This window comes from Leptodactylus fuscus, chromosome 3 (genome assembly GCF_031893055.1).
Source record: "Leptodactylus fuscus isolate aLepFus1 chromosome 3, aLepFus1.hap2, whole genome shotgun sequence".
NCBI lineage: Eukaryota > Metazoa > Chordata > Amphibia > Anura > Leptodactylidae > Leptodactylus > Leptodactylus fuscus.
The window spans coordinates 20,496,780-20,522,747 of record NC_134267.1 but is presented as its reverse complement, the minus strand read 5'-3'; the positions used below and the strand labels follow the sequence as shown (position 1 = coordinate 20,522,747).

The window sequence follows — 25,968 nt, the reverse complement described above, 5'->3', positions numbered from 1 at the left end:
GTTAGGCCCAGATTCTGCAGAACGTATAAAGACATTGAGAGCAGTTCATGCGGGCCACTCAGAGGAAGGTCTTGCTGCGGCATGGGAGAGACTTGAACAGACTTATGGCAGTTCTGAAGCTATAGAAAGTGCCTTATTTAAGAGACTTCATATGTTCCCAAAAATCACCAACAAGGACAGCCGCAAGCTTCAAGATCTGAGCGACCTACTAAAGGAATTAGAGTTAGCCAAAATGGACCCACGTCTGTCAGGTCTGAGTTACCTTGACACATCTCATGGTGTTAATCCAGTGGTATCCAAACTACCATATGGCATGCAAGAAAAATGGGCCGACCTAGGTTCCAGATACAAAAGAGACCACAATGTGTCCTTCCCTCCTTTCTCTTATTTTTCCAGATTTATCAGTGACCAAGCTCGGAAAAAGAATGATCCCAGCTTTGACTTCACAGAATCCTCTCTACCAGCTTCATCATCATGTTCAAGGTATGAAACAAGCAAACGTAGAGACTTAAGGGGAACAGTATCTGTTAGGAAGACAGACGTTCCAATCGCTGCACTCTGCACCACCAAACAGGACACTCCTGTCCTTAAAGATAAAGACCCTAATAGTACGTGCCCTATCCACAAAAGGCCTCATCCCCTGAAAGAGTGTAGAGGACTTAGGGCAAAGACTTTGCAAGAACGCAGAGACATGCTCAAGGAGCTAGGAGTGTGTTACAAGTGTTGTGCTTCTTCAAAACATTTTGCTAAGGACTGTAAGGCTGTCATCAAGTGTACTGAATGCAGTAGCGACAAACATGTCGCAGCCATGCATCCTACTTCTTCATCTGACAACTCACATCCTCAAGCAGCATCTAAAGCCGTCACTGCGCATGGCGGGGAGCCATCGGCTCAAGTTTCAGCTACTACCACTGTCTCCTCCTCCTGCATGGAAGTATGTGGCAAGGATAATGGTCCCAAGTGCTGTGCCAAGGTGTGCTTGGTGAATGTCTACCCAGAAGGGCAATCTGAAAAGGCCATAAGGATGTATGCCATAATAGATGAACAAAGCAACAGGTCTCTAGCAAAGCCTAAGTTCTTCGAGATCTTCGGTATAGAAGGAGAAGCAATACCATACACTCTTAACACTTGTTCTGGTCGCATAGAGACTTCTGGCAGGAGAGCCACTGGATACGTTATCTCTCCAATTAACAGGAATATTCACATATCCCTACCAACGTTAATTGAATGTGACCAGATGCCTGATGATAGGGAAGAAATTCCTACGCCGGAAGCTGCATATCATCATTCCCACTTGAGACACCTGGCTAAGGAGATTCCTCCTATGGATGTGAATGCTGACATCCTGCTCTTGCTCGGAAGAGACATTCTCAGAGTACATAAGGTACGTCAACAATGCAATGGTCCACATGATGCCCCATATGCACAAAGACTTGACTTAGGTTGGGTAATCATTGGCAATGTATGTCAGGATAAGAGTCTCATGTCATCTCAAGTGAACTCCTTTAAAACCTTTGTGCTCAACAATGGACGCACAACCTACTTTAAGCCATGCCTTCATCACTATGAGGCAAAGGAACATCTTCCTAACTTAAAAAGGGCACCAGACATCGTCCCTACACCTTATGACGACTTAGGAGCCACAGTGTTTCACATAACACAAGACGACAACAGAGTAGCTTTATCCATGGAAGATAAAGACTTTATCAAAATAATGGACAGTGAATGCTTCAAAGATCAATCTAACCATTGGGTTGCACCTTTACCCTTTCGGACTGGGAGGGCCAGACTTCCTGACAACCGGGAACAAGCATTATCGAGATTCATCTCCTTGCAACGTACGCTGAGAAACAAGCCTGAGATGAAAGATCACTTTGTGGCATTCATGGAAAGGATATTCCGTAACAATCACGCAGAGCCAGCTCCACCTCTGCAAGAGCATGAAGAATGCTGGTATCTTCCTTCTTTTGGAGTATATCACCCACGAAAACCCAAGCAGATCAGGGTGGTATTCGACTCAAGTGCCAAACATCATGGCGTATCTCTGAATGACGTTCTCCTCACGGGTCCAAACCTGACCAACAACCTGGTAGGGGTGCTAATGAGATTCAGAAAGGAGCCAGTTGCCATTACAGCTGACATTGAGCAAATGTTCCATTGTTTTATTGTACGAGAAGACCACCGGAATTACCTGAGGTTTCTGTGGCACAGAGACAGTGATACCAACAAGGAAATGATTGAATACCGCATGAGAGTGCACGTGTTCGGCAACAGTCCTTCACCTGCGGTTGCAACATATGGCCTACGAAGGACTGCTTCTGATGGTGAATCAGAATTTGGAAAGGATGCCCGTCACTTTGTCGAAAAAGACTTCTACGTGGACGACGCACTCAAGTCCTTGCCCACTGCTGAGGAAGCCATAGACTTGCTGAGAAGGACTCAAGGTATGCTGTCCAGAGCCTGTCTGAGGTTGCATAAAATAGCCTCCAACAGTATTGCTGTCATGAAAGCTTTCCAGCCCAGCGATCATGCCACAGAATTCAGAGACTTAAACCTAGGCATAGACGATCCTCCGGTGCAGAGAAGTCTGGGTTTGAGATGGGACTTGTTAAACGATTCTCTTGGCTTCCAGGTTAATTGTGCAGACAAGCCGTTCACTAAGCGTGGAGTTCTCTCAGTGGTGAATAGCCTGTATGATCCACTGGGATTTGTAGCACCATTGACTGTACAGGGCAAATTCCTACTTAGGCAGCTCTCAGAGACGATTGAGGACTGGGATGCTCCACTGCCACATGACAAGCAGCCAAAGTGGGAGTCCTGGAAAGAATCCCTACATGCCTTGGACAGAACTCACATACCACGTTGCTACACTCCAGCATCTCTCACCACAAGCCAGAGAAGGGAAGTCCACATATTCTCGGATGCATCGACTGAGGCTATCGCAGCTGTTGCCTACTTGAAGGTAATCGACAACCGCACTAAAGCTCATGTTGGATTTCTGTTTGGGAAAGCTAAACTAGCCCCTAAACCTGAACATACGATCCCGAGGCTTGAACTTTGTGGCGCTGTACTGGCTGTAGAGATCGCAGATTTTATACAGTATGAGCTGGACATTCATGTGGACGATGTTCAATTCTATACAGACAGCAAGGTTGTCCTGGGTTACATAAACAACCAGACAAAACGCTTCTACGTCTATGTTAGTAACCGCGTTGAAAGGATTAGGAAATCCTCTAAACCTGAGCAGTGGCACTATGTTCCATCTCATCTCAACCCTGCAGATTGTGCCACCAGACCATCATCGGTCAGTGCCTTTGCTAAATCCTCTTGGTTAACAGGTCCAGAATTCTTGCTGAACGAAGGAAAAGAAACATCTGGTCAAGACGTCTTCAATCTTCAAGATCCTGACAACGATCCTGAGATTCGTCCTGAAGTGAGTACCCTCATCACCAGGTCTGTAAGGAGGTCCGGCCTGGACTGTCACCGCTTTGAACGCTTTTCTAGATGGCTGAAGCTTGTACGCACCATCGCAAGGTTAGTTCACATTGCACAGTGTTTTCACACCAAGAACGATAACTCTGAATGTCATGGTTGGCACATCTGTCACAAGCCCCTCTCTGCAGAAGATATTACACTAAGTGAGAAGTTAGTGATACGTAATGTACAGCAGAGTGCCTTTCACATGGAACTGAAATGTCTCCGTGACAAACTGGACATTCCTAAAAACAGCCCTATTGTCAACTTAAAGCCAGTGATTGACGAACATGGTATGCTAAGGGTAGGTGGTCGCCTGAACAAGGCCGAGTTAGAGACATTTGAAAAGAATCCTCTCATTATTCCTGCTCACCACCATGTTACTACATTGCTCATACGGCATTATCATGAGAAAGTCAAGCATCAGGGCAGACATTTCACTGAGGGAGCTTTAAGAGCTGCAGGCCTGTGGATAGTAGGTGCAAAAAGGCAGATTGCTCGATTAATTCACTACTGTGTGCTATGTCGCAAGTCTAGAGGAAAGTTGCAGCAACAGCAAATGTCTGACTTGCCAGCTGACAGGACCAGCACTGAGCCACCATTTACCTACGTTGGTCTGGATGTTTTTGGGCCATGGACAGTCTCTGCTCGTAGAACCAGAGGTGGTCATGCTGAGAGCAAACGATGGGCAGTGTTATTTACATGCATGAGTGTACGCGCCATACACATTGAAGTTATAGAATCCATGGACACTTCGAGTTTTATCAATGCTTTAAGACGTTTTCTTGCCATCAGAGGACCAGTAAAACAATTGAGATCCGACTGTGGAACCAACTTCACAGGAGCTTGCAGAGAACTGCAAATCAACTCTGAGCCAGTTCAGAACTACTTGGCCGACAACGGTTGTACATGGATCTTTAACCCTCCTCATGCATCTCATATGGGCGGATCATGGGAAAGGATGATAGGCATTACCCGTAAAATACTGGACTGTATGCTTATGGACTCAAACTCCTCTAGGCTCACCCATGAGACTTTAACTACCTTCCTAACCGAGGTCTCCGCTATTGTCAATTCTAGACCTCTTGTTCCCGTATCTGTGGACCCGGATTCTCCTGCTATTCTTACTCCAGCGACTCTCCTCACTCAGAAGCTCGGATCTGTTCCTAGTCCACCTGAAGAACTTTCATCTGGAAACATCTATCGGAAACAGTGGAAACACGTTCAGCATCTGGCCAATTGCTTCTGGAGCAGATGGAAAAAGGAGTATTTGGCTCTTCTTCAAGGACGAAGAAAGTGGCAGCAGGTTAAACCTAACTTACAGGTGGGAGATGTCGTTTTGATGAAGGACCAGAAAGTGGAAAGAAATGCATGGCCTATGGGACTCATCTCAAAAATCTTTCCCAGCGAGGATGGTAGAGTCCGTAAGGTGGAAGTAACCATCACACGACAAGGTGACTCCAAGACATTCATCAGACCTGTATCTGAGACTGTCCTCCTGTTACCTGTCGAGGAATGAGTCAAGCAAAGAACATTGCAAGTACATTGACTCAGTTGACTCGTCACTGGACTATCCCAGGAACAGCGATATACCGTGCATTTGACGCATTCAATATTTTCAACTGTTCCTGAATACATGTTCACAGTTATTGTTATTTTTCCTTGTTTTTGCATTTTGTCTTTCAGGGTTCCAGAATATACCAGATGGACATTTATGTTAAGTAGTGAAATCCAAGGATTTCAGACGGGGAGTATGCTGTTACAGCAGGGGTATTGCTGAAGTAATGATTCTTGTTCATATTGTATCATTCATTCTTGGTTGTTTGACTTTCATACAGTGTTTTTACATATATTGTGCAATGCTGGTGCATAGACATTGATATTGTGTGCAGGGCTCTTTAAGTAGTTTTCTCCCATAATTCTCTGTTTCTGTTACTCCTCCCTTCTTGTTGCATCTTCTTCCTGGATATGTGTTATTCAGTCTGTAACCACTGAGCAACCATCTTGTAGAACTGAGAAAGGAATTGTGTTTTGACCGTATGGCATATCATCTCTCAAGGTAAAGACAAATAAACTACCTGAAGCAACTCCATTGCATCTCTCCACATGCAACCTGGGAACGCAGGGAATGAAATGTCAGCGCGTTCTGCTATCTGCCATTAGCTTACATACGGGAATTACAATCTCACATCTTCAGAGATTTCTCTAACATGCAGCATCTGTGGCAGAATAATTTGTGTAATTTGTAAGACTGGTGTCCTCTTATGCAACTGAGAAGCTTTTGGGCCCAACAATATGAGATCAGTGACACCCCATTGCTGGTATCTGCATATTACACAGATCAAGATCCATACAGCACCACACTCTGTGTAGTGGCCATGTTGCGTTACTGCAGCTCAGTTCCCCTTTGCTTGAATCTCTTATAGCCAGGAGATTAGATAGATGGATAGATAGAGCTTACAGGCGCTCACATCCCCATTGGTAACACCAGGAGGGGGCAGCACTGTGTTCCTGATGAGGGTTGTAGTCGTTCGCCTCCATACTGAGAGTCTTTGAGCCGACGCGTATCATGTTGGCATCTCTAATATATAATGACAGCTCCTGCCGCCAGTCCCTTTCTTGGATTACCTGCCCATGATCCTTAGAGCGGCAGGGTTCAGGGACCCCTATGGGGTAGCATTGGCTTAAGTAATGGTCACACTGTGCTCGGAAAACGTTCAGACACTACAAGAATATCAACTATTTGGTCTGGTGACTGCGGCACTAAGAAAGTGATGCTCAGGAGTCTGCGGGAGATAACGGCCATGTATATGTGAGGAGAGGGACATATAATGTAGTGAGGCTGGGGGCTGATAACTGAGAACAACAGACTGGGCCACTAATCTAGAGCAGGGGTAGGGAAGGTACGGCTCTCCAGCTGTTGCAGAACTACAACTCCCAGCATGCATACTGGCTCTGCTGTTCTTGGAACTCCCATGGAAGTGAATGGAGCATGATGGGAGTTGTAGTTTCACAGCAGCTGGAGAGCCAAAGGTTCCCTATCCCTGCTCTAGAGCTTGTGTAGGTGAAGGCAATGTGGTCTGTGGACGTGGTGCAACATACAATGATGTACTAGATATATACCATACCGCTGCTATAGGGCCTGTGATGGGGGGGGGGCCCAGCACTGAACTGCGGCCCTTCACATGGTCATACAGTTAAAGCTTCTTCTTCCAGAAGCTCCAAGAGACTTACAAAAAACAGGGCGACCTCTCGAACTTCTGGGTCAACACTTTATGTTCCGGTCATGTCCGGAAAAGGGTGTGACCAGCAAATTTAGTGTCCAATGGAGGCGGAGCAATATCCCAAAGGAGTGCGCCCATACCCATAAGGCCTCACAAATATTGTAATGGATGAGACTGGAAAATGGTGTAATTAAGTTTAAAGGGTTGTTCCAGTAATACCAAGTTATCATCTACCCCCCACAGTGATAAGTGCTAGATCTACTAGGACCCCTGCTGATCACCAGAACAGGCCCCATGTCCCCTTTATCACCAGAATGGTGGTCCCATGTCCCCTCTGTCACCAGAATGGTGGTCCCATGTCCCCTCTGTCACCAGAATGGTGGTCCCATGTCCCCTCTGTCACCAGGACGGTGGTCCCATGTCCCCTTTGTCACCAGAACATGGGCAGGGGGTGTTATACTGTATAGTACGGCCATAAGCTGCGTATAGTGCTCCGCTATTTCAGACAGTCCTATTGAGTCCAACAGACTGTCAGTGAAAATGCTCGACTGTCATTCCATTCAGCTGCCACTGGTCTTGTTGCTGATGGGGGAATAACAGAGGACACCCATTCTCAAGATCGATTATAGCGACTACCAGTGGATAACTTGATATTACCGTGATACAAATTTCTGGTTGCCAATAGGGGGTGCTCAAAGCCTACTCTTGTGGTCCATCGACTGACACTAACAGCTTCTGAGGGAACCCCCAATGACTATAAGGGGATCCGTCAGGGCTTTTATTTTTTTCACAGACATTGCCGGACACAAAAATTGGGCTTGTAGGACCTTACCATTCAGGATCCAGAAGCTGGACCATATCGTCTTAATGGTGGCCAGAAGATAGTAGGTGCATGGCGGAAGATCAGAGATGACTACAGCTCAAGAAGACTTATGTTAGATTGTGGGCCCAGCTTGTTGTCGTTACATTGATGTCCAAGGTATGCTTAGGGTTGCCCATAATTTACTAGAAACAAGGAGATTGAAGGAAGAGTTCAGAGACAGTCATTCAGAAAAAGATGCCCCTGGCCAGGACGGCTATTCTGGTTATATCCAGTTAATTGGTTCAGGGGACCAGGAGAATAGATTTTTGGAATTGTCCACTTCATCCTTAAGACATGTCTTCTGATATTTATACTGTAGATTGTGCTTAACCTTGTCTTGATGATTTGAAATAGCACTAAAGTCTAATTGTTTTTCAGATAATGTTAAGATTGGACCAACTTTTGTACAAGGCTCCAACGTCCATTCTATGATGATATTAACAGCCCGAAAATGCACATGTATTCGTTACGGAAAAGAGACTCTAGAAGGCTTGTCCAACTGCATCTGTTGTGGGACAAAGTTCGAAACAGCCACAGTCTGCTAAGAAGAAGCCTTTCCGCCATATTGATATATATTTTGTTCATCTTGTAGCATACTCATTATTACAGTTAAGGCAGCAGAAAAGGAGAATAGAATGTATATATACTGTACTCCCTCTTGTTTGAATCTTTTTGTCCTTTTTCTACATGAAGTCCCGAGACACACACATAGATCAAATTTGATCTAAGGTAGAAGGATAGAGGTGGTGGGGCCATCTGGATGGATGCTTGCATCCCTCAATCTGTGGAATTAGTATTCACACACTTTGAGTAGGTAGGATGGTTCTGTTTCGCTATCCAAAAGGAAAAGGGAGTTAGGGTTCGTTCATGGGCTCTGTATAAAAATGATAAAAAGAGGGGAGATGATAGAGTAATCTTATAGTTAGCTTGCTTGAGCTCAACAGTAGTGACTCCATTTTGGATCATATGTTACCTTTATATGAACTTTTGTACTCTCAGTAGATGAGCAAAACAAGTTGCTGTTCCATAACCTAATACACATATCTTTTCTTAGACATTTATCACATTTATACAGAGTTAAAGGATGTGTGGTAATGGATCTAGGAAGAGGGAGTATAGCATGTGGTCAAACACAATTGTGGAAGAGGTCAGTTCCGGAAATACCCTCATTCCGCATCCCTTTTTCTCAGAGTTTGTATGAAATCATATCCATAAGTATATCATGAGCCAGGATTATGTCATTATTATGATGAATTGGTTTTTGTATTTGATTGCTATAAAATAAACGGTCTCTGGGCGGAACTTTGCAGAGCTCTGTCCGGACACACAGAAGTATGACTTGTGTATCTGTCTGTAATGTCTGACTGTGCAATCTACCTGGTCGGTCCTGGCGTAAGATACCTGACAACCATGACAACTCTAACAGACCAACACCTGGAGGCAAGAAAATTTCAGCAGTGTGGGGGGCAAAGAGAAAAATACCTCCAGTAGACAACCATGAGCGCACCATAACCTTCTACCACTTACCACCACTAGGATCCTGCAAGTAACCCCACCGGGCACCAAGCTGACTAGAGAGACACCAAGTCAGGCTCTCCAGAACCCTAAGGGCTTCAAACTGGGTCCTAAACATTGACATTTAGGGAACCATATATTGAGAACCTGTTACCATTGGTGCCCACATCAAAGAAACCATTCCCCCCCCCCCGAGAAGACGTAGACCTGGTGACTCGGTACCATCAGACTGCGGTGTTTATTTGCAAAGTGACAACAGCGTAATTGAGCAGATTTCATGGTTTGGCTGCAGGGGTCTGTGGGGGGAAGGCACGTATGTAGTTACAGGTACCTGTGGACTCTATTAAGGTCTCCACCATTTTGGATCTACAGGATAGAAACCATAGAAGAATTCATCTATCTGCCTTGAGGAACCAAGAAGGTAAAGAAAGCGGCCAGCTCCAGACAGATCCTTATTGCCTTGATCTCCATCCACACAAGGGGGCGTCACAGTCACTACATAAGTTCCTTGGTGAAATGTAAGTAGAAAACCGTCCTTGTGAGCATTGGGTGTGCCACCATCTTCTGCCCGTCCAGCTTTGGAATCCATAAAATTCATCGAGATCCAATGTCTCGGTTCATGTCCCGTATTATTGCACGTTTAATGGAAGATACAGTTACCAAAATATCTGAGCTGAAGATTAGGAGGAATCGAAATGACAAAAAGAAGAGTCTGTGAAGGTGCGGACCGCAAAAGTGTCCTCAGGCTTCGGCCTCCTCTTCGTCCATCAGGGGGATTTCTGTAAGTAGAATGGACATGGTTATGAAGAGGAAAGACCAGACCATGTAGTCAGGTCTAGGGATGGGTTTGTTAGGAATTTTCCAGAAATTTTTGGTTTGGCCAATCCCAAATTACCCGTGAATTCTTATTATGCTCTGGGCTCTCTTGAGACCGGAGAATCTGGGGGATTTGCTGAAATAATGTGCCTTCTCGGATGTCTTCTGGCCTCTTCCTGCCACTCTATGATGTCATAGGCCCTGAGGTATGTGATTGGTTCTGAGCCGTCACATGAGGCGAACCAACGTCATGGATGCTTGTGACCACCGAAGCCCAATGACAAGTACAATCCCTATAGAGACTGACTGTGGTGACAGTGCTCATGTGGGCCCCCATTCTGATGATAAGGGGTGGTCGGAGCAGAAAGCCCCCTCAGTGATCAGACACTCATCACCTACCCCATGAACAGGTGGTACTGTAACGTGTGAATATGGGACAAGCTCCTTACGTTCTACTTACCATCTGCAATGTCGATGCTGGGACTTGTGGTTGCCGTTTCACTGTTGACGTTCTGTGTCCCCGTGGCCCTCATATGTGTCATGGAGGAAGAATGTAACGTATGATGAAGCTCTGAGGACTCCAACAAGCTGTCAAAGGTCTCCGACTCCTCACATAGACTGTCTGTGTTAGGGTTACCGGGGTAAGCGGGTGGGTGGGATTCCTCTGTGTGAGAGGGGCTCCTCTGGCCAGCAGAGGACATATAGCCAGGGGGGGTGACATTAACACCACTGCTGACCGCTTCATCATAGGAGGGAAGCATAACCAAGACGCCATCTACCACCAAAAAGTCCGGCTCTGCCGAGCTGTCCTGGGGGCTTCTAGAAGAGGGGAGAAGATATTACAGAAGACTAAAGAACATTAGCAGTGATTATTGTATCCTGCAGGATCTTCTTCCACCCGTGTGCACTCAGATACACCGCCCCTTGTATACCCCCGGCCTCAGCGGTCACCTTGTAGTGTCCGATTCTCACCTTGGGAGGAAATGGGTCTTGAACTTTGTCTGGAAACTTCTGGCGATGATGACCAAGAGGAGGACGAGGAGGACGCTGCTGGCCGTGAAGGCCACAATCTTCCACGTGGTCAGCATCGTGTCTTGGCCATTGGGCCAGGACTTCTCTGCTCCAAGACAAGAAAAGAACAAAAAGAACATCAATTGTAATAACCAAGAACCCATCGTATAAGATGGGAGAGCTCATCCTATAGGCCTACTATAGCGCCTACTTGTGGTGACCACTTACCTGTCTTCTCACAGTAGAGCGGAGATGACGGGAACCATTCCCCAGACTGGCACGTGAAGTACTTGTAGTCATTGGAGAGCATGTACCCGGGGTCACAGTAAAACTCTATGACTGTGCCGTGTATATAGCGTTCACAGGGCTGCGGGTGACAGATGTAATCTCCATGGACCACCATTGGGGGAAGGGGGCAAACTGAAAAATAAGAAAAACAGACAAGATAAATCAATAACCTATAGGATCAAAATGTTACTATAAATACCTAAAATGTACACTGCAGAGCAGGAAGGGGTTAAAGCGGCCCTACACAGAGCGGAGGTGTGAGGACAAGACGGTGATCCATAAGTACTGACTAATGTTATATGACAGCTTTACACAATTCCACACATTTCGGTTTTTATCACACCCGATGGCGACGTCTGAACATAATGCGGCGCCATCTGGGGGCTCGGAAGTTGTACACCGCAAAATTGTCTTATTTTCAAAGAAATTCTATTGAACTGACTATAAAGACAATATAACTACAGGATATCTAACAGACTACTATATACCATACCCAGCATATCACCCCAGCCCTGCAGATAGATAGGTTAGTGTCACCAGAACCAGCATATCACCCCAGCCCTGCAGATAGATAGGTTACTGTCACCAGAACCAGCATATCACCCCAGCCCTGCAGATAGATAGGTTAGTGCAGATACAGGCTATCCAGTGTGAACTGTCATCTAGGTAGCCTCCCATTATGTCACATTACACAAAATGCTAAGCGGTCAATGTGATTTCTTCTAATTTATTTATTTACTAGCTGGTACCCGCGACTTCGTCTGCGGTGATTGTAGAAGTGGGTAGATACAGGCGCGGGTAAGGTTTTCGTACTGTGTATAAGGTATGGGATATGAAATGTAACTTTGTATCTTGTTTTTGCTGTAATTCAGAGAATACGTGAGACTTTTGTGTTGCAGTTACTTTGTATTAGAGCTGCTATATATACGGTGTTGTGAGAAACTTTACATAGTGACTTTGGGACAGAGGTATTTGAAGTTAACCCTTTCCCGCCGATGGCATTATTTGATTTTCGTTTTTGACTCCCCTCCTTCTAAACCCCATAACTTTTTTATTGCTCCGCTCCCAGAGCCATATGAGGTCTTAATTTTTCCTGGGACAAATTTTTCTTCATGATCCCGCCATTATTTATTCTATATAATGTACTGGGAAGCAGGGAAAAAATTCAGAATGGGGTGGATTTGAAGAAAAAATGCATTTCTGCGACTTTCTTACGGGCTTTGGTTTTACGGCGTTCACTGTACAACCAAAATGACATGTCCCCTGTATTCTGTGTTTCGTTACGATTCCGGGGATACCAAATTCATATGGTTTTATTTACATTTTGACCCCTTAAAAAAAATCCAAAACTATGTTAAAAAATTATTTTTTGAAAAGTCGCCATATTCCGACAGCCGTAACTTTTTTATACGTGCGTGTACGGGGATGTATAGGGTGTCTTTTATTTGTGGGACCGGGTGTACTTTGTAGTTCTACCATTTTCGGGAAATGTTATTGCTTTGATCACTTTTTATTCAAATTTTTATCAGAATCAAAACAGTGAAAAAATGGCGGTTTGGCACTTTTGACCATTTTTCCCGCTACGGCGTTTACCGAACAGGAAAAATATTTGTGTAGCTTTGTAGAGCGGGCGATTTCGGACGCGGGGATACCTAACATGTATGTGTTTCACAGTTTTTAACTACTTTTATATGTGTTCTAGGGAAAGGGGGGTGATTTGAATTTTTAATCCTTTTTATTTATTTTTTTATATTTTTTTTTAACTTTTTTTTTTTGCATTTATTAGACCGCCTAGGGGTATTGACATGGGTGGGCGGTGTCGCGGATTGTCAGAGCGGTGGGGGTCGGCAAACATGGCTGCTCCGGAGCGTTAAAGAGAGCCTCCTGGAGTATCGTTAAGGTGAGGGGCAAAGTGGTAAAGTATATGTATATGAGATTGTGTGGGGTTAGGGGCGAGGCTGTAGAGGGCAATATGAATTTTGGGGCTTGCTATGGTCCAAAGTGTGTGAGATTGCAGAGATGGTGGTGTGAGTTTGGGTTTTGTGGGGGTCCTGGCACAAACGTATGTGCGCTATTGTGACGAAAAGTAGCCTATTGCGCAATCGGGTGTATTAACTATGTTTGTGGAAACTTTCAGCCAAATCGGTGGAGCGGTTTTTCCGTGATTGAGGAACAAACATCCGAACATGCAAACATCCAAACACACAAACTTTCACATTTATAATATTAATAGGATTTATTGGGGGGGGGGGGGGGGGGCAGACATACCATTTAAACCCTGCTCTTCCCCTATAATACTGTGTGAGGGCTTGTTTTCTGCAGGACTAGCTGTACTTTTCCTTGTTACCCTTTCAAGATTCATTCGACTTTTTGATCACTTTTTATTCCCTTTTAGTCTGGGGGCAGAATGAGTTTAAATCAGTAAATCTGTCATTTCATGTCATGTTTTTCAGTTTATCTTGAGGGACGTTCGCTATACAGGATGACTGATACAGTAATTGTATAGACTACAGGTTATTATAGATGCGGCAATACCAATTTTCTAGAGCAGCGGGGTGTCAGGTGTATGTTGTAGCTGACACCCGCTGCTTGTGGTGCAGACTCTGTTCCTGGGCCCGTAGCATCGCCGTGCTCCACATTGTGCATTGAGTACCATTGACCAGTGCAGTTCAGTCTATCTGCTCTTATTAGAGATGGGAGATCCTCATGTGATTTGTATCGTTGACTATTAGTGGGCTTGTCCTATTGAACTTGATGACATCATTGTAATTATATTAAGTACCATATGTAAATGATCTGGAATTAACCTCCGCAGGACCAGAATGAAATTACTTCTAGATTCTGTTTTCTGTAAACATTCTCCAAATAAAAGGTTTCGCTATTTTCCATTTTTCCTGCATCACAAGCAAAGACAATGCATCTCGCTGTGCGGAAATGATCTGCAGATTAGTAACAGCGCGGTGAGCAGCGGCGCCTCCTGCAGCACAGTCACCTCCGCTGTGTGCATCAAAGTGTCAAGTATCCCAATATGAGAACTTGTGAAGTAGAGACTCCCCCCCTCTCTGCACCAAAAAATGCTGCAAGTGACTAATAGGGGCCTCTAATATACCCCGCACTGCCCTAATCATCCTATACAGGGGCGTAGCTTGAAGGGTAACCGTCAACCTGTGTTATATGTACACATGGTGGCTCTATTATAGGGGTGCTGCATAATAGGGGCTACGTTTTAGGCTGGCTATGCTATAGGGTCCTCTTGCTAGGCTGGTTATGCTATAGGGATAATGTTTTTTATGTAAAGTCACAGTTTTTTTCCTGGCTGTGCTATAGGAGGCAGCACTGCTATAGGGGCACTGTTTTTAGGCTGGATATGCTTTAGTTCCCCTTGCTTTTGACTGGGTACGCTAGGGGGCATATCCTTCTATTTTGGACATAAGGAAACAGCCATGTGCATCTGCTATAATCTAATGTAAAGGGACTGTACATTTATTACTCTCTAGAATAGATGGACAGGAGAGTAAATTCTGTAACATTCCGGATACCTGTTACTGCCACTAGGGGGAGCTGTACTGAAGACAGATTTATTGCTGAGTTCAGTAAGCGCTGTATAATCTGTATGTAGCAAGGTCCCCCTAGTGGTGGCTGTATAATCTGTATGTAGTGAGCTCCCTCTAGTGGTGGCTGTATAATTTGTATGTAGTGAGCTCCCTCTAGTGGTGGCTGTATAATCTGTATGCAGTGAGCTCCCCTAGTAGTGACTGTATAATCTGTATGTAGTGCACTCCCTCTAGTAGTGACTGTATAATCTGTATGTAGTGAGCTCCCTCTAGTGGTGGCTGTATAATCTGTATGTAGTGCGCTCCCTCTAGTGGTGGCTGTATAATCTGTATGTAGTGAGCTCCCTCTAGTGGTGACTGTATAATCTGTATGTAGAAGCGCTCCCTCTAGTAGAGGCTGTATAATCTGTATGTAGTGCGCTCCCTCTAGTAGTGACTGTATAATCTGTATGTAGTGAGCTCCCTCTAGTAGTGACTGTATAATCTTTATGTACTGAGCTCCCTCTAGTGGTGGCTGTATAATTTGTATGTAGTGAGCTCCCTCTAGTGGTGACTGTATAATCTTTATGTACTGAGCTCCCTCTAGTGGTGGCTGTATAATTTGTATGTAGTGCGCTCCCTCTAGTGGTGACTGTATAACCTCTATGTAGTGAGCTCCCTCTAGTAGTGACTGTATAATCTGTATGTAGTGAGCTCCCTCTAGTAGTGACTGTATAATCTTTATGTACTGAGCTCCCTCTAGTGGTGGCTGTATAATTTGTATGTAGTGCGCTCCCTCTAGTGGTGACTGTATAATCTCTATGTAGTGAGCTCCCTCTAGTAGTGACTGTATAATCTCTATGTAGTGAGCTCCCTCTAGTAGTGACTGTATAATCTGTATGTAGAAGCGCTCCCTCTAGTAGAGGCTGTATAATCTGTATGTAGTGAGCTCCCTCTAGCAGTGACTGTATAATCTGTATGTAGTGCGCTCCCTCTAGTGGTGACTGTATAATCTGTATGTAGTGAGCTCCCTCTAGTGGTGACTGTATAATCTGTATGTAGAAGCGCTCCCTCTAGTAGAGGCTGTATAATCTGTATGTAGTGCGCTCCCTCTAGCAGTGACTGTATAATCTGTATGTAGTGCGCTCCCTCTAGTGGTGACTGTATAATCTGTATGTAGTGAGCTCCCTCTAGTGGTGACTGTATAATCTGTATGTAGAAGCGCTCCCTCTAGTAGAGGCTGTATAATCAGTATGTAGTGCGCTCCCTCTAGCAGTGACTGTATAATCTGTATGTAGTGCGCACCCTCTAGTGGTGACTGTATAATCTGTATGTAGTGAGCTCCCTCTAGTAGTGACTGTATAATCTTTATGTACTGAGCTCCCTCTAATGGTGGCTATATAATTTGTATGTAGTGCGCTCCCTCTAGCAGTGACTGTATAATCTGTATGTAGTGCGCTCCCTCTAGTGGTGACTGTATAATCTCTATGTAGTGAGCTCCCTCTAGTAGTGACTGTATAATCTGTATGTACTGAGCTCCACCTAGTGGTTACTGCAGTTAGCAATTTTATGCTCATGCATATTTGGAGTTCTGTAATGGAAAAAAATTATCTCTGACCCCGATAAAGAATGATTAATTTATTAATGAACACCTTTTTAGCAGTGACGTTATGATGTCTGGTGACTCTATGCAACCTGTTGTGATCTAGATTTTTTTTGGGGGGGAAATCTCATAATAGACTGCTCCCATAATGTAGAATTTATAATGTTGCACCCCCTCCTTCCATGAATTATGCGCTCGTTGGCATATTGTGCTTTTCCTCTGACACCATTAATCTGGCTCATGGCAGCCACTAATCTACTCTCCGCAGCACTTCAATAATGAGGCCTTGTAAAACACAAAGACACTACAGAAATGCAACATCTCCTCGGTGCGCTGTAAATATCCTGGACTCCAGACAGCTGGCACGCCGCAAACTGGAAATGTTTAACTGGTGCGGTACCCGGGCATCACACAGGATGGATTATCGGACGAGAAGCATCTGCTACTGATAGAAAGTGGCCGTCGCAGAAGAGTGAGAGGCAACGCGAAGAGTAAGACTCATCCGGAGGGGACGTCTTTGCACTGAGAACCTTGTAACCGATGCCAAATCCACCTCCTCCCCTTGCCAAATGGGTTATTGCCATAAAGTGGGCTGGAAAGGCGGTGGCGGCGGCAGAGATTCTCGTGATTAGAAAAAAAAAAAAAACACACAAAAAGTTGCCACGCTTGGCCGGAGATTTTACTGTGTGTAAAATGAGGACACGCTCCGATAGGAAAATAGGCATCTGTTCTCCGCCATAAACACAGATGAGCCGCCTCGCTCTGTTAAACAAGCGGCACATCGAGACGAGGTTCACAAAGTGGCAAGATGAAACGTTCGCTTTGTAAATCTTTAGGGCGCATGGAAGAAGCGACAGGACACGTCCGATGACAAGCTGTGAAAATGGGAACCAATCATGGGATGTCGGAGGGATGCGATTGCGTCTCAGATTGATGCCGCTCTGCCGAGATGTCTTCAATTGCTGCTATTCCAGACCATTATCTTATTTTACATACAAGCGGGGGACACGGAGTGTAAAGCGTATTTATATGTAAATTATAGACATGTGGGAGAGGGCGGCTGCTTTACTATTCAGTGTGCGCCACATTTCCTTACCAAGGACTCAAAGGTGATATTCAGGAGCTGCAGTGCACCCGGCATAGCCCATACAGGGCAGAGCGCCCCCTGGTGACATAAAGGGGTAGTCCTGATTAGACACATGACCTATCACCTATGACTCTATTAGTCAGAGTGCAGCGAACAAACAGCAGCTCTCGCTCTGGTGCATTCTGCCTGCATAGCCATCCAGCATGTAATATGAGCGCTGCAGGGGATGTAAACATTCAGTGTGTATATATTGTATATATACACACATAATACGGTAGATGTAGTGCCACAGAGTGTACAAATTATCATACCAATCTGTGCCTATTAATACCTGCCATACAGCATGGTGTCCACACAAAAGTTCCAGACATTGGCCAAAAACACTTCCATACAATTGGCTGAATAGCAGTCCTATACAGCACTGCCAATATCATACACCCATACACTGCTACAATACTATCCAGTATCATAATTAAATACCACCAAACAGTGCTGAAATAATACGATAAAGTGGTGAAATAATAATACCACATCATGCTGAAATAATACCGCAATACAATCCTGAAATAATACCACCATACAATGCTATGCTAAAATAATACCGTATAAAGGTGATGAAATAATACTGCCATATCATGCTGAAATAAGACCACAATACAATACTGAAATAATATCACCATACAATGCTGTGCTAAAATAATATCGTAAAAAAGTGATGAAATAATACCACTATATCATGCTGAAAAAATACTGCAATACAATACTCAAATACCCCATACAATGCTAGAATAAAACCACAATAAGGTGAGGAAATAATACCACCACGCAATACTCAAATAAGAACACAATAAAGTGGTAAAATAATACCACCACATCATGCTGAAATAATACACTCATACATTCCTGAAATAATACCTCTATAGCACGCTGGAATAATACCTGAAAACAGTGTTGAAATAATAATACCATATAGTGCTGAAATAATACTGTACAATACTGAAATAATACCACAATGAGCTGCTGAACCAATACCACCATAACATGCTACAATAATACCACCATACAGTGCTAAATTAATATCAGCATACAATTCTTAAATAATACCACCAATACGTTGCTGAAGTAATACCACCATACCTCCTAGTGGTGGGCAGAATTGTATTTTTCTTCCTATCATATGAATCAGCTCCGATCCCATTACGGATATTTTATATGGAATAAATCAGCACATACGTTTGTATCTATTTAGGCCAAAAAAACAAATAAAAGCAGAAATGTCCATTGAATAATGTGCAAAAGCAGAAGTAATCCTGAGCAAATATCCCCCCCGGCTGAGAGAAATCTGATGAGCATTTACCTGGCACATCTCTGGAGCTTGCTCAGATGCGGCAGATGTGCTGTACTTGGCATATACGGTATTATACAATGACACTGTTTATTCTGCTAGTAATACCCGCAGTTCATGCCAAGTGCACCAGTGTGGGGACGGTGACTTGGAGGGCTGCAGACAATGCCATACACAGATGGTACACTGAATGGCGAGCAATATATATAATTATACTATTAATACCGTGATGATAATGTTAGTGTTGATGTCCGGCCAAACACTGAGATCACTGCAGTCGTTCTTCTAATATGTGTGTATAAAGTATATTCTCGGGGCTTTTTGCTTCTGCCTTTTAGATCTTACACGTATGTTCTCTCTCCATGCCTGCTGAGTAGACAGACTCCTCTATGTACTGTGCTAAGAGCACTATGACCCAATCAGATGTTTCCCTTTCTGCTGCTCTTCCTCCTCTCCCACAGCAAGACTCTGAGAGAAACTGCAGATGCATCCCCCTCCATTCCTCTCTCACAATGTTTTGGTAGTTTTAGAATATGCACTGTTAAAGAGGAAGACTGCCAAACCAAGAAAGACATGGATGACTACCCATGATGTACCATCTTAAAGATCAGCTCCAAAATCAGTGGATGCTCTTAAAGGGAGAGTGACACCAGACCCCAGAAAACCACCCCAACCCTGTAGATAGGTTAAAGTCACCTGACCCATACGGTATTTTTCACCTGTGAATCGATCTTGCCGCGACATTGCCGTTTTGTTAATACAAATTAGTTCTGTGGAGCAATGAGGGTGTTGCAACTTAACTCTTTGGAGTAATGGCGGCACTCTTGTTGTTCCAAAGAACTCACTTGCACATTGACAAAAACAGTGATATCTTGGCAACAGAGGCAGCGATTCACAAGAAGAAAACACTGTATGGTTCCGGTGACACTAACCTATCTATCTACAGGACTGGGGTGATATGCTGGTTCTGGTGACACTAACCTATCTATCTGCAGGGCTCAGGTGATATGCTGGGTCTGGTGACACTAACCTATCTATCAGCAGGGCTGGGGTGATATGCTGGGTCTGGTGACACTAACCTATCTATCTGCAGGGCTCAGGTGATATGCTGGGTCTGGTGACAGTAACCTATCTATCTGCAGGGCTGGGGTGATATGCTGGGTCTGGTGACACTAACCTATCTATCTGCAGGGCTGGGGTGAAATGCTGGGTCTGGTGACAGTAACCTATCTATCTGCAGGGCTGGGGTGATATGCTGGGTCTGGTGACAGTAACCTATCTATCTGCAGGACTGGGGTGATATGCTGGGTCTGGTGACAGTAACCTATCTATCTGCAGGGCTGGGGTGATATGTTGGGTCTGGCGATACTCTGTATAACTCTTTCTCACCCTTTCAAAGAACACAGTAAAGTTAGCGCCTGCCTTGTATTTTGAGAGGATTCTTCACTATCATACTTGGCAATCCTCATCCAGGATTTCTAGCAGTGTCCATATAAACCCGCTTCACAATGTGCCGCCACAGATGCTCTTGTGTATAAGATTGTCGCTCGCTATTTGTTTATTCTGCTAGAATTACATTTTGTGGCTTGAAAAACAAGTTGTTTATAAGTGGCCATATGGAGCAATGTGAATAGGACACGTGTTTGCTGCAGTATTAACTCTCTGCAGTCAGACAAGATGCTTAGTACGATATTGGAGGTTTCACTAAACATCAGTTCTTTGTGTTCTATTTGTGATATTTATATTTATATAAGAATAATGATAAATGTCTGGTATTTCTTAAAGGTTATGTCAAGTTTTAAATACTACTTTTTTTTTAAATTACTTATCCTGTACTGATCCTGAGTTACATCCTGTATTATACTCCAGAGCTGCGCTCACTATTCTGCTGGTGCAGTCACTGTGTACATACATTACATTACTTATCCTGTACTGATCCTGAGTTACATCCTGTATTATACTCCAGAGCTGCGCTCACTATTCTGCTGGTACAGTCACTGTGTACATAGAATTACATTACTTATCCTGTACTGATCCTGAGTTATATCCTTAATTATACTCCAGAGCTGCGCTCACTATTCTGCTGGTGCAGTCACTGTGTACATACATTACATTACTTATCCTGTACTGATCTTGAGTTACATCCTGTATTATACTCCAGAGCTGCACTCACTATTCTGCTGGTACAGTCACTGTGTACATACATTACATTACTTATCCTGTACTGATCTTGAGTTATATCCTGTATTATACCCCAGAGCTGCGCTCACTATTCTGCTGGTACAGTCACTGTGTACATATATTACATTACCGTATTTTGCGGACTATAAGGCGCACCGGACTATAAGGCGCATTACCCATGAGCGCCTTATAGTCCTGCCTAGGTCCATATATAAGGCGCACCGGACTACAAGGCGCAGCGCTGTCCGGTGCGCCTTATATGATTGAAAGCGGCGGCCGGCAGACTTTGCCGGCGGCCGCTTAACCCCCCGCGTGCCAGCCGCTTCTATTCATTTCAATGGCACGCTTCCATTGAAATGAATGGAAGCGCTCGGCACACGAGGAGTTAAAGGGATTCTACCTTTAAAAGAACTTCCTTCTTGATCACGTCGGAATAATCTCCTTACCTTTTTACCATAGCCAGCGCCGCCTTCTTCCGCAGCTCAGTCTCTGTCTTCTTTGGGCCTCATGGATGACGCATGCGCAGTCGGCTCTAACAGGCTCTCGCAGCCAGAGCCGACTGCGCATGCGTCATCCATGAGGCCCAAAGAAGACGACACGGAAGGCGCGAACACAGCTCAGGGAGAAGGCGGCGCTGGCTATGGGAAAGGTAAGAGACGAATAGTCTTTTAAGGCTATTCCGACGTGGTTAGGGGGAAGAGGTTCTTTTAATGGTAGAATCTAGAGTTGAGCGAGTACTGTTCAGATCGGCTGATCCGAACAGTACTCGCTCATCTCTAGTAGAATCTCTTTAAGCAGCGGCCGCCGGCAAAGTCTGCATGCCGCTTCCATACATTACAATGAGAGCGCGCTATTCAAATAGTTAGAGATGAACGAATACTATTTGAATAGCGCGCTCCCATTGCAATGTATGGAAGCGGCATGGAGACTTTGCCGGCGGCCGCCGCTTAACTCCTCGCGTGCCGCCGCTTAACTCCTCGCGTGCCGCCGCTTAACTCCTCGCGTGCCGCCGCTTCAAGCCTTATATAAGGCGCACCGGACTATAAGGCGCACTTTCGATTTCTGAGGAAATCGAAGTATTTTATGTGCGCCTTATAGTCCGGAAAATACGGTACTTATCCTGTACTGATCCTGAGTTACATCCTGTATTATACTCCAGAGCTGCGCTCACTATTCTGCTGGTGCAGTCACTGTGTACATACATTACTTATCCTGTACTGATCCTGAGTTACATCCTGTATTATACTCCAGAGCTGCGCTCACTATTCTGCTGGTACAGTCACTGTGTACATACATTACATTACTTATGCTGTACTGATCCTGAGTTACATCCTGTATTATACTCCAGAGCTGCACTCACTATTCTGCTGGTGCAGTCACTGTGTACATACATTACATTACTTATCCTGTACTGATCCTGAGTTACATCCTGTATTATACTCCAGAGCTGTGCTCACTATTCTGCTGGTACAGTCACTGTGTACATACATTACATTACTTATCCTGTACTGATCCTGAGTTACATCCTGTATTATACTCCAGAGCTGCGCTCACTATTCTGCTGGTACAGTCACTGTGTACATACATTACATTACTTATCCTGTACTGATCCTGAGTTACATCCTGTATTATACTCCAGAGCTGCACTCACTATTCTGCTGGTACAGTCACTGTGTACATACATTACATTACTTATCCTGTATTATACTCCAGAGCTGTGCTCACTATTCTGCTGGTGCAGTCACTATGTACATACATTACATTACTTATCCTGTACTGATCCTGAGTTACATCCTGTATTATACTCCAGAGCTGTGCTCACTATTCTGCTGGTGCAGTCACTGTGTACATACATTACATTACTTATCCTGTATTATACTCCAGAGCTGCGCTCTCTATTCTGCAATCACTGTATAGATACATTACATCCTCTGGGTTTTAGATATTTGACCTCTTTGCAGCTGAACAGCAATGATTTATACTGTGAGTTTTTATCTGAGGTTTTCGGAGATGGATCTGTCTTGCCGCCGCTTCTCTGCAGGTGTCCTTACTAATGACTGACTCACAGTAGGGCAGGATAATACACACGGGCCCCTAGGATGTTCTTTGGATGATGTTCCTATCTGACAGTACAGCAGGTGCTGAAACCTAATTGTCACATTACATGTAATTACTCATTAGCCGACGCTTTAGAAATCCATTAGCCGTGCATTAGCCATGAACACTCGGCACTAAGAGCAAATCCCTCATTTATTAATGAAAGCTTTAGTAACAATTCATACAGGCCAATAATATGGATATCGTGTAAGTCCAGGCTGCCCTGAATGTTGGGGTATCTGATCCTAAAAAAACTGAAAACAGGCCAATCCTCATTATAACAGGGACAATGAGGACTGGGATATTGAGCTCCACTTCCTCTTCTCAAGCAGTGACATCATGTCCATTGGTCACATGGCCATGCTATAGTTCAGTCTCATTCAAATGAATGGGACTGAGCTGCAATACCAAGCACAGCCACTATACAATGTATGGTGCTGTACTTGGTAAGTAGTGAATTGGCCATAGCAATGTATAACATAATCCTGGACAATCCCTTTAATGCTGACCACAACAACCCTTCCAAGCTGTGGTGGGGGCAATCACAGATGCCTGGGGTCATCATCTGGATCCATGGATGGTACCAATTTTGGATGGTAACAGCTAAAAACATAAAACTACCCACATATTCTTGTACAGTACATGTATAATAGTCATGAATCAAGGATGATTGGGGAGATCTAAGAGGCGTGGCTTAAATTTTAAGGGGCTGGTCATGTGGCCACAAATTCAACAGATAAAGTAATATAATTCTCCTCTGTTGTCTGATCTGCACTTAAAATGCCTATATATTCTATTGTGAACACAGGAATATCCTGAAAATGGCACCACCACGAGGCGGTGCTTATGTAGATTTGCATACAAATGGGTGTGTCCATCATTTTTGGCGAATTGTTACCGAAATTTGCAAAACAAGTATAAAACATATAAAATAGACTATTCGGACTATGGAGACACTTACCTTCCACATCAAGGCACCTGGGAGGTTCATCGGACCAGATGAGGTTATACATGCACTCCAGGTATTCTGCCCCCTCCAGCTTATACCCAGGAAAACACTGAAAAGACACCACCCGTCCCACCGGAAATGAGGAGTCAAAGTCTGAGATGTTTACGTAACTGTGGGGAAGAACCAAAGGCCTCAAGCAACCTACAGAGTGCGACACCAAAGAGAGGAAAAAAAGTCACTAAAATGATAATAACCCAATTTAACAGTCACAAAAATGTGTAAAGGGGCTAAAGGATATCATGATGAATGTGATGTCTGATCTCTGGGCGGCATGTTATAGAGCAGGAGGAGCTGAGAAGTTTGATATATAACATCATGGGAAAAGGTTCATTTGCTCATTTTGGGCTTAGGAGTCCAGAGGGCAGGAGAAGAGGCTGTCAATCAATTATAAGACCGCCCACTGGACCCCTAAGTCCTCAGTGAACTGGAATTTGGGTGAATAAATTACCATTTCTGCTAAGTCTTTTCCCATGAAGTTATATATTGATCTGCTCAGAAAATCCTGCTCTATAACATGTTGCAAGTAGAGCAGGCACCATGCTGAATGTGAAAGGGTCCCTTGGGGTAAGTTCACACAGTGTTTTTTTTTTACAGGGTGAAAAAAATCTGCCTCAGTAATTAGGAAGCGTTTTTTTGATGCATTTTTTTTCCTCCAGCACACAGTTTTGGGAATAGGCTTTGAAATTCTGCTTCAAAAACCACGTGAAAAACCGTGTTGCGTGTTTTTCTGCCTCCCACTCATTTCTATGGGGTTTTCAAGGGGGAGGAAAAAATCTGCTACTGACTCTCAATGAAATTACATATGTTCTACAAATCACCATCCTCGTATTATTATTTAAACACTGATCCTCACCTCTACGGGTCTTTTTCGGGGCTTGAACCATCTTCTGGCCTCTTCCGGGCTCTTGGGTCATGTCATTGGTGATGGGTAACCACTGATTCCTGTGATGGGGTCACGTGGGGCACATCAAAGTCATGACACGCAAACGAAATTGCCATAATGTTGACACACCCCACTGATCTCAGCCATGACCTGGTGCCAGTGACATCACCCAGGAGGGTGGAAGATAGTTTGGGAGAAGAGTTGATGCTGCTGCAAAGCCCCAGAGAGGTGTCAGTGCATTAGATATACGTTAACCAAATCCACCGATTTCGATCATCTAAGATGTATGGGGGTGACAGACTCCTCCCCGGTAGCAGATACTGGGGGAGAGAAGGATCGGACATGACCTATTTTTGCTTTTAAAGATGACCTTTCACCACCTCCACCAACTATAACTCTTTACTTCCTCCAATAGCTGCCCCTCCGCTGATTCTGGCACAGTTGGAATTTTTTCTCTAGCCCCCGCCATTCCTGAGCAACCATTTTTGTTAATTTCAGCATCCAGTTACGCTATCTATTGTCTGGTGGGTGGTCCCAGACTACCTAATCCAGCCCAGGACCGCCCACCTGATGGTAGTATACTGAGGCCTGAAACTAACAGCACTGATTGCTCAGGAATGGTGAGGACTAGAAAAATAATTCCAACTGTTCTGGAATGAATGGAGGGGCGCTTATTAAAGGATGTAAAGATGTGGAGGTGGTGAAAGGTCCCCTTTAAGAAAGATAAGTCAGCACCAGGGTGTCTGCCAGTGGCTTATTCCCCTATCCCTATTGAGAACATATGCATGCTCATCTGAGCCAAGTATGCATGTGAATATGGAATTCCCAGCTTTGATAAAAGGGAACCTGAATCCTACATACTGTCACATTTATAATCTAATATTGATCCAAAGGGAAGCCAAACACCAGAGTAAGACGAAGACAATAAATTCTGGGCAGAGTTACGACCAGATCAATAACCCCCGCCATCTTTCTTCTCCGTACACCTCCGTACGCTCTGTTCTCAATACTGCATTGGTTTATTGACTGGAGGATTTATA

General features: G+C 44.4%; 1 protein-coding gene across 2 annotated transcripts in view; it reads right to left on the bottom strand.

The window, feature by feature from the left end:
• Positions 1 to 9,276: 9,276 nt before the first annotated feature.
• SUSD4 (sushi domain containing 4) overlaps positions 9,277 to 25,968 on the bottom strand; it is a 65,435-nt gene continuing 48,743 nt past the window's right edge. For both annotated transcript variants that reach the window (XM_075267150.1, XM_075267151.1), the window contains exons 5-9: positions 23,998 to 24,186; positions 11,131 to 11,322; positions 10,864 to 11,008; positions 10,352 to 10,710; positions 9,277 to 9,854 (exon numbers count right to left, since the gene is read on the bottom strand). In XM_075267150.1, the coding sequence (XP_075123251.1) occupies positions 9,817 to 9,854; positions 10,352 to 10,710; positions 10,864 to 11,008; positions 11,131 to 11,322; positions 23,998 to 24,186 (923 nt within the window). In that variant the 3' untranslated portion in view covers positions 9,277 to 9,816. The remainder of the gene's footprint in view (positions 9,855 to 10,351; positions 10,711 to 10,863; positions 11,009 to 11,130; positions 11,323 to 23,997; positions 24,187 to 25,968) is intronic.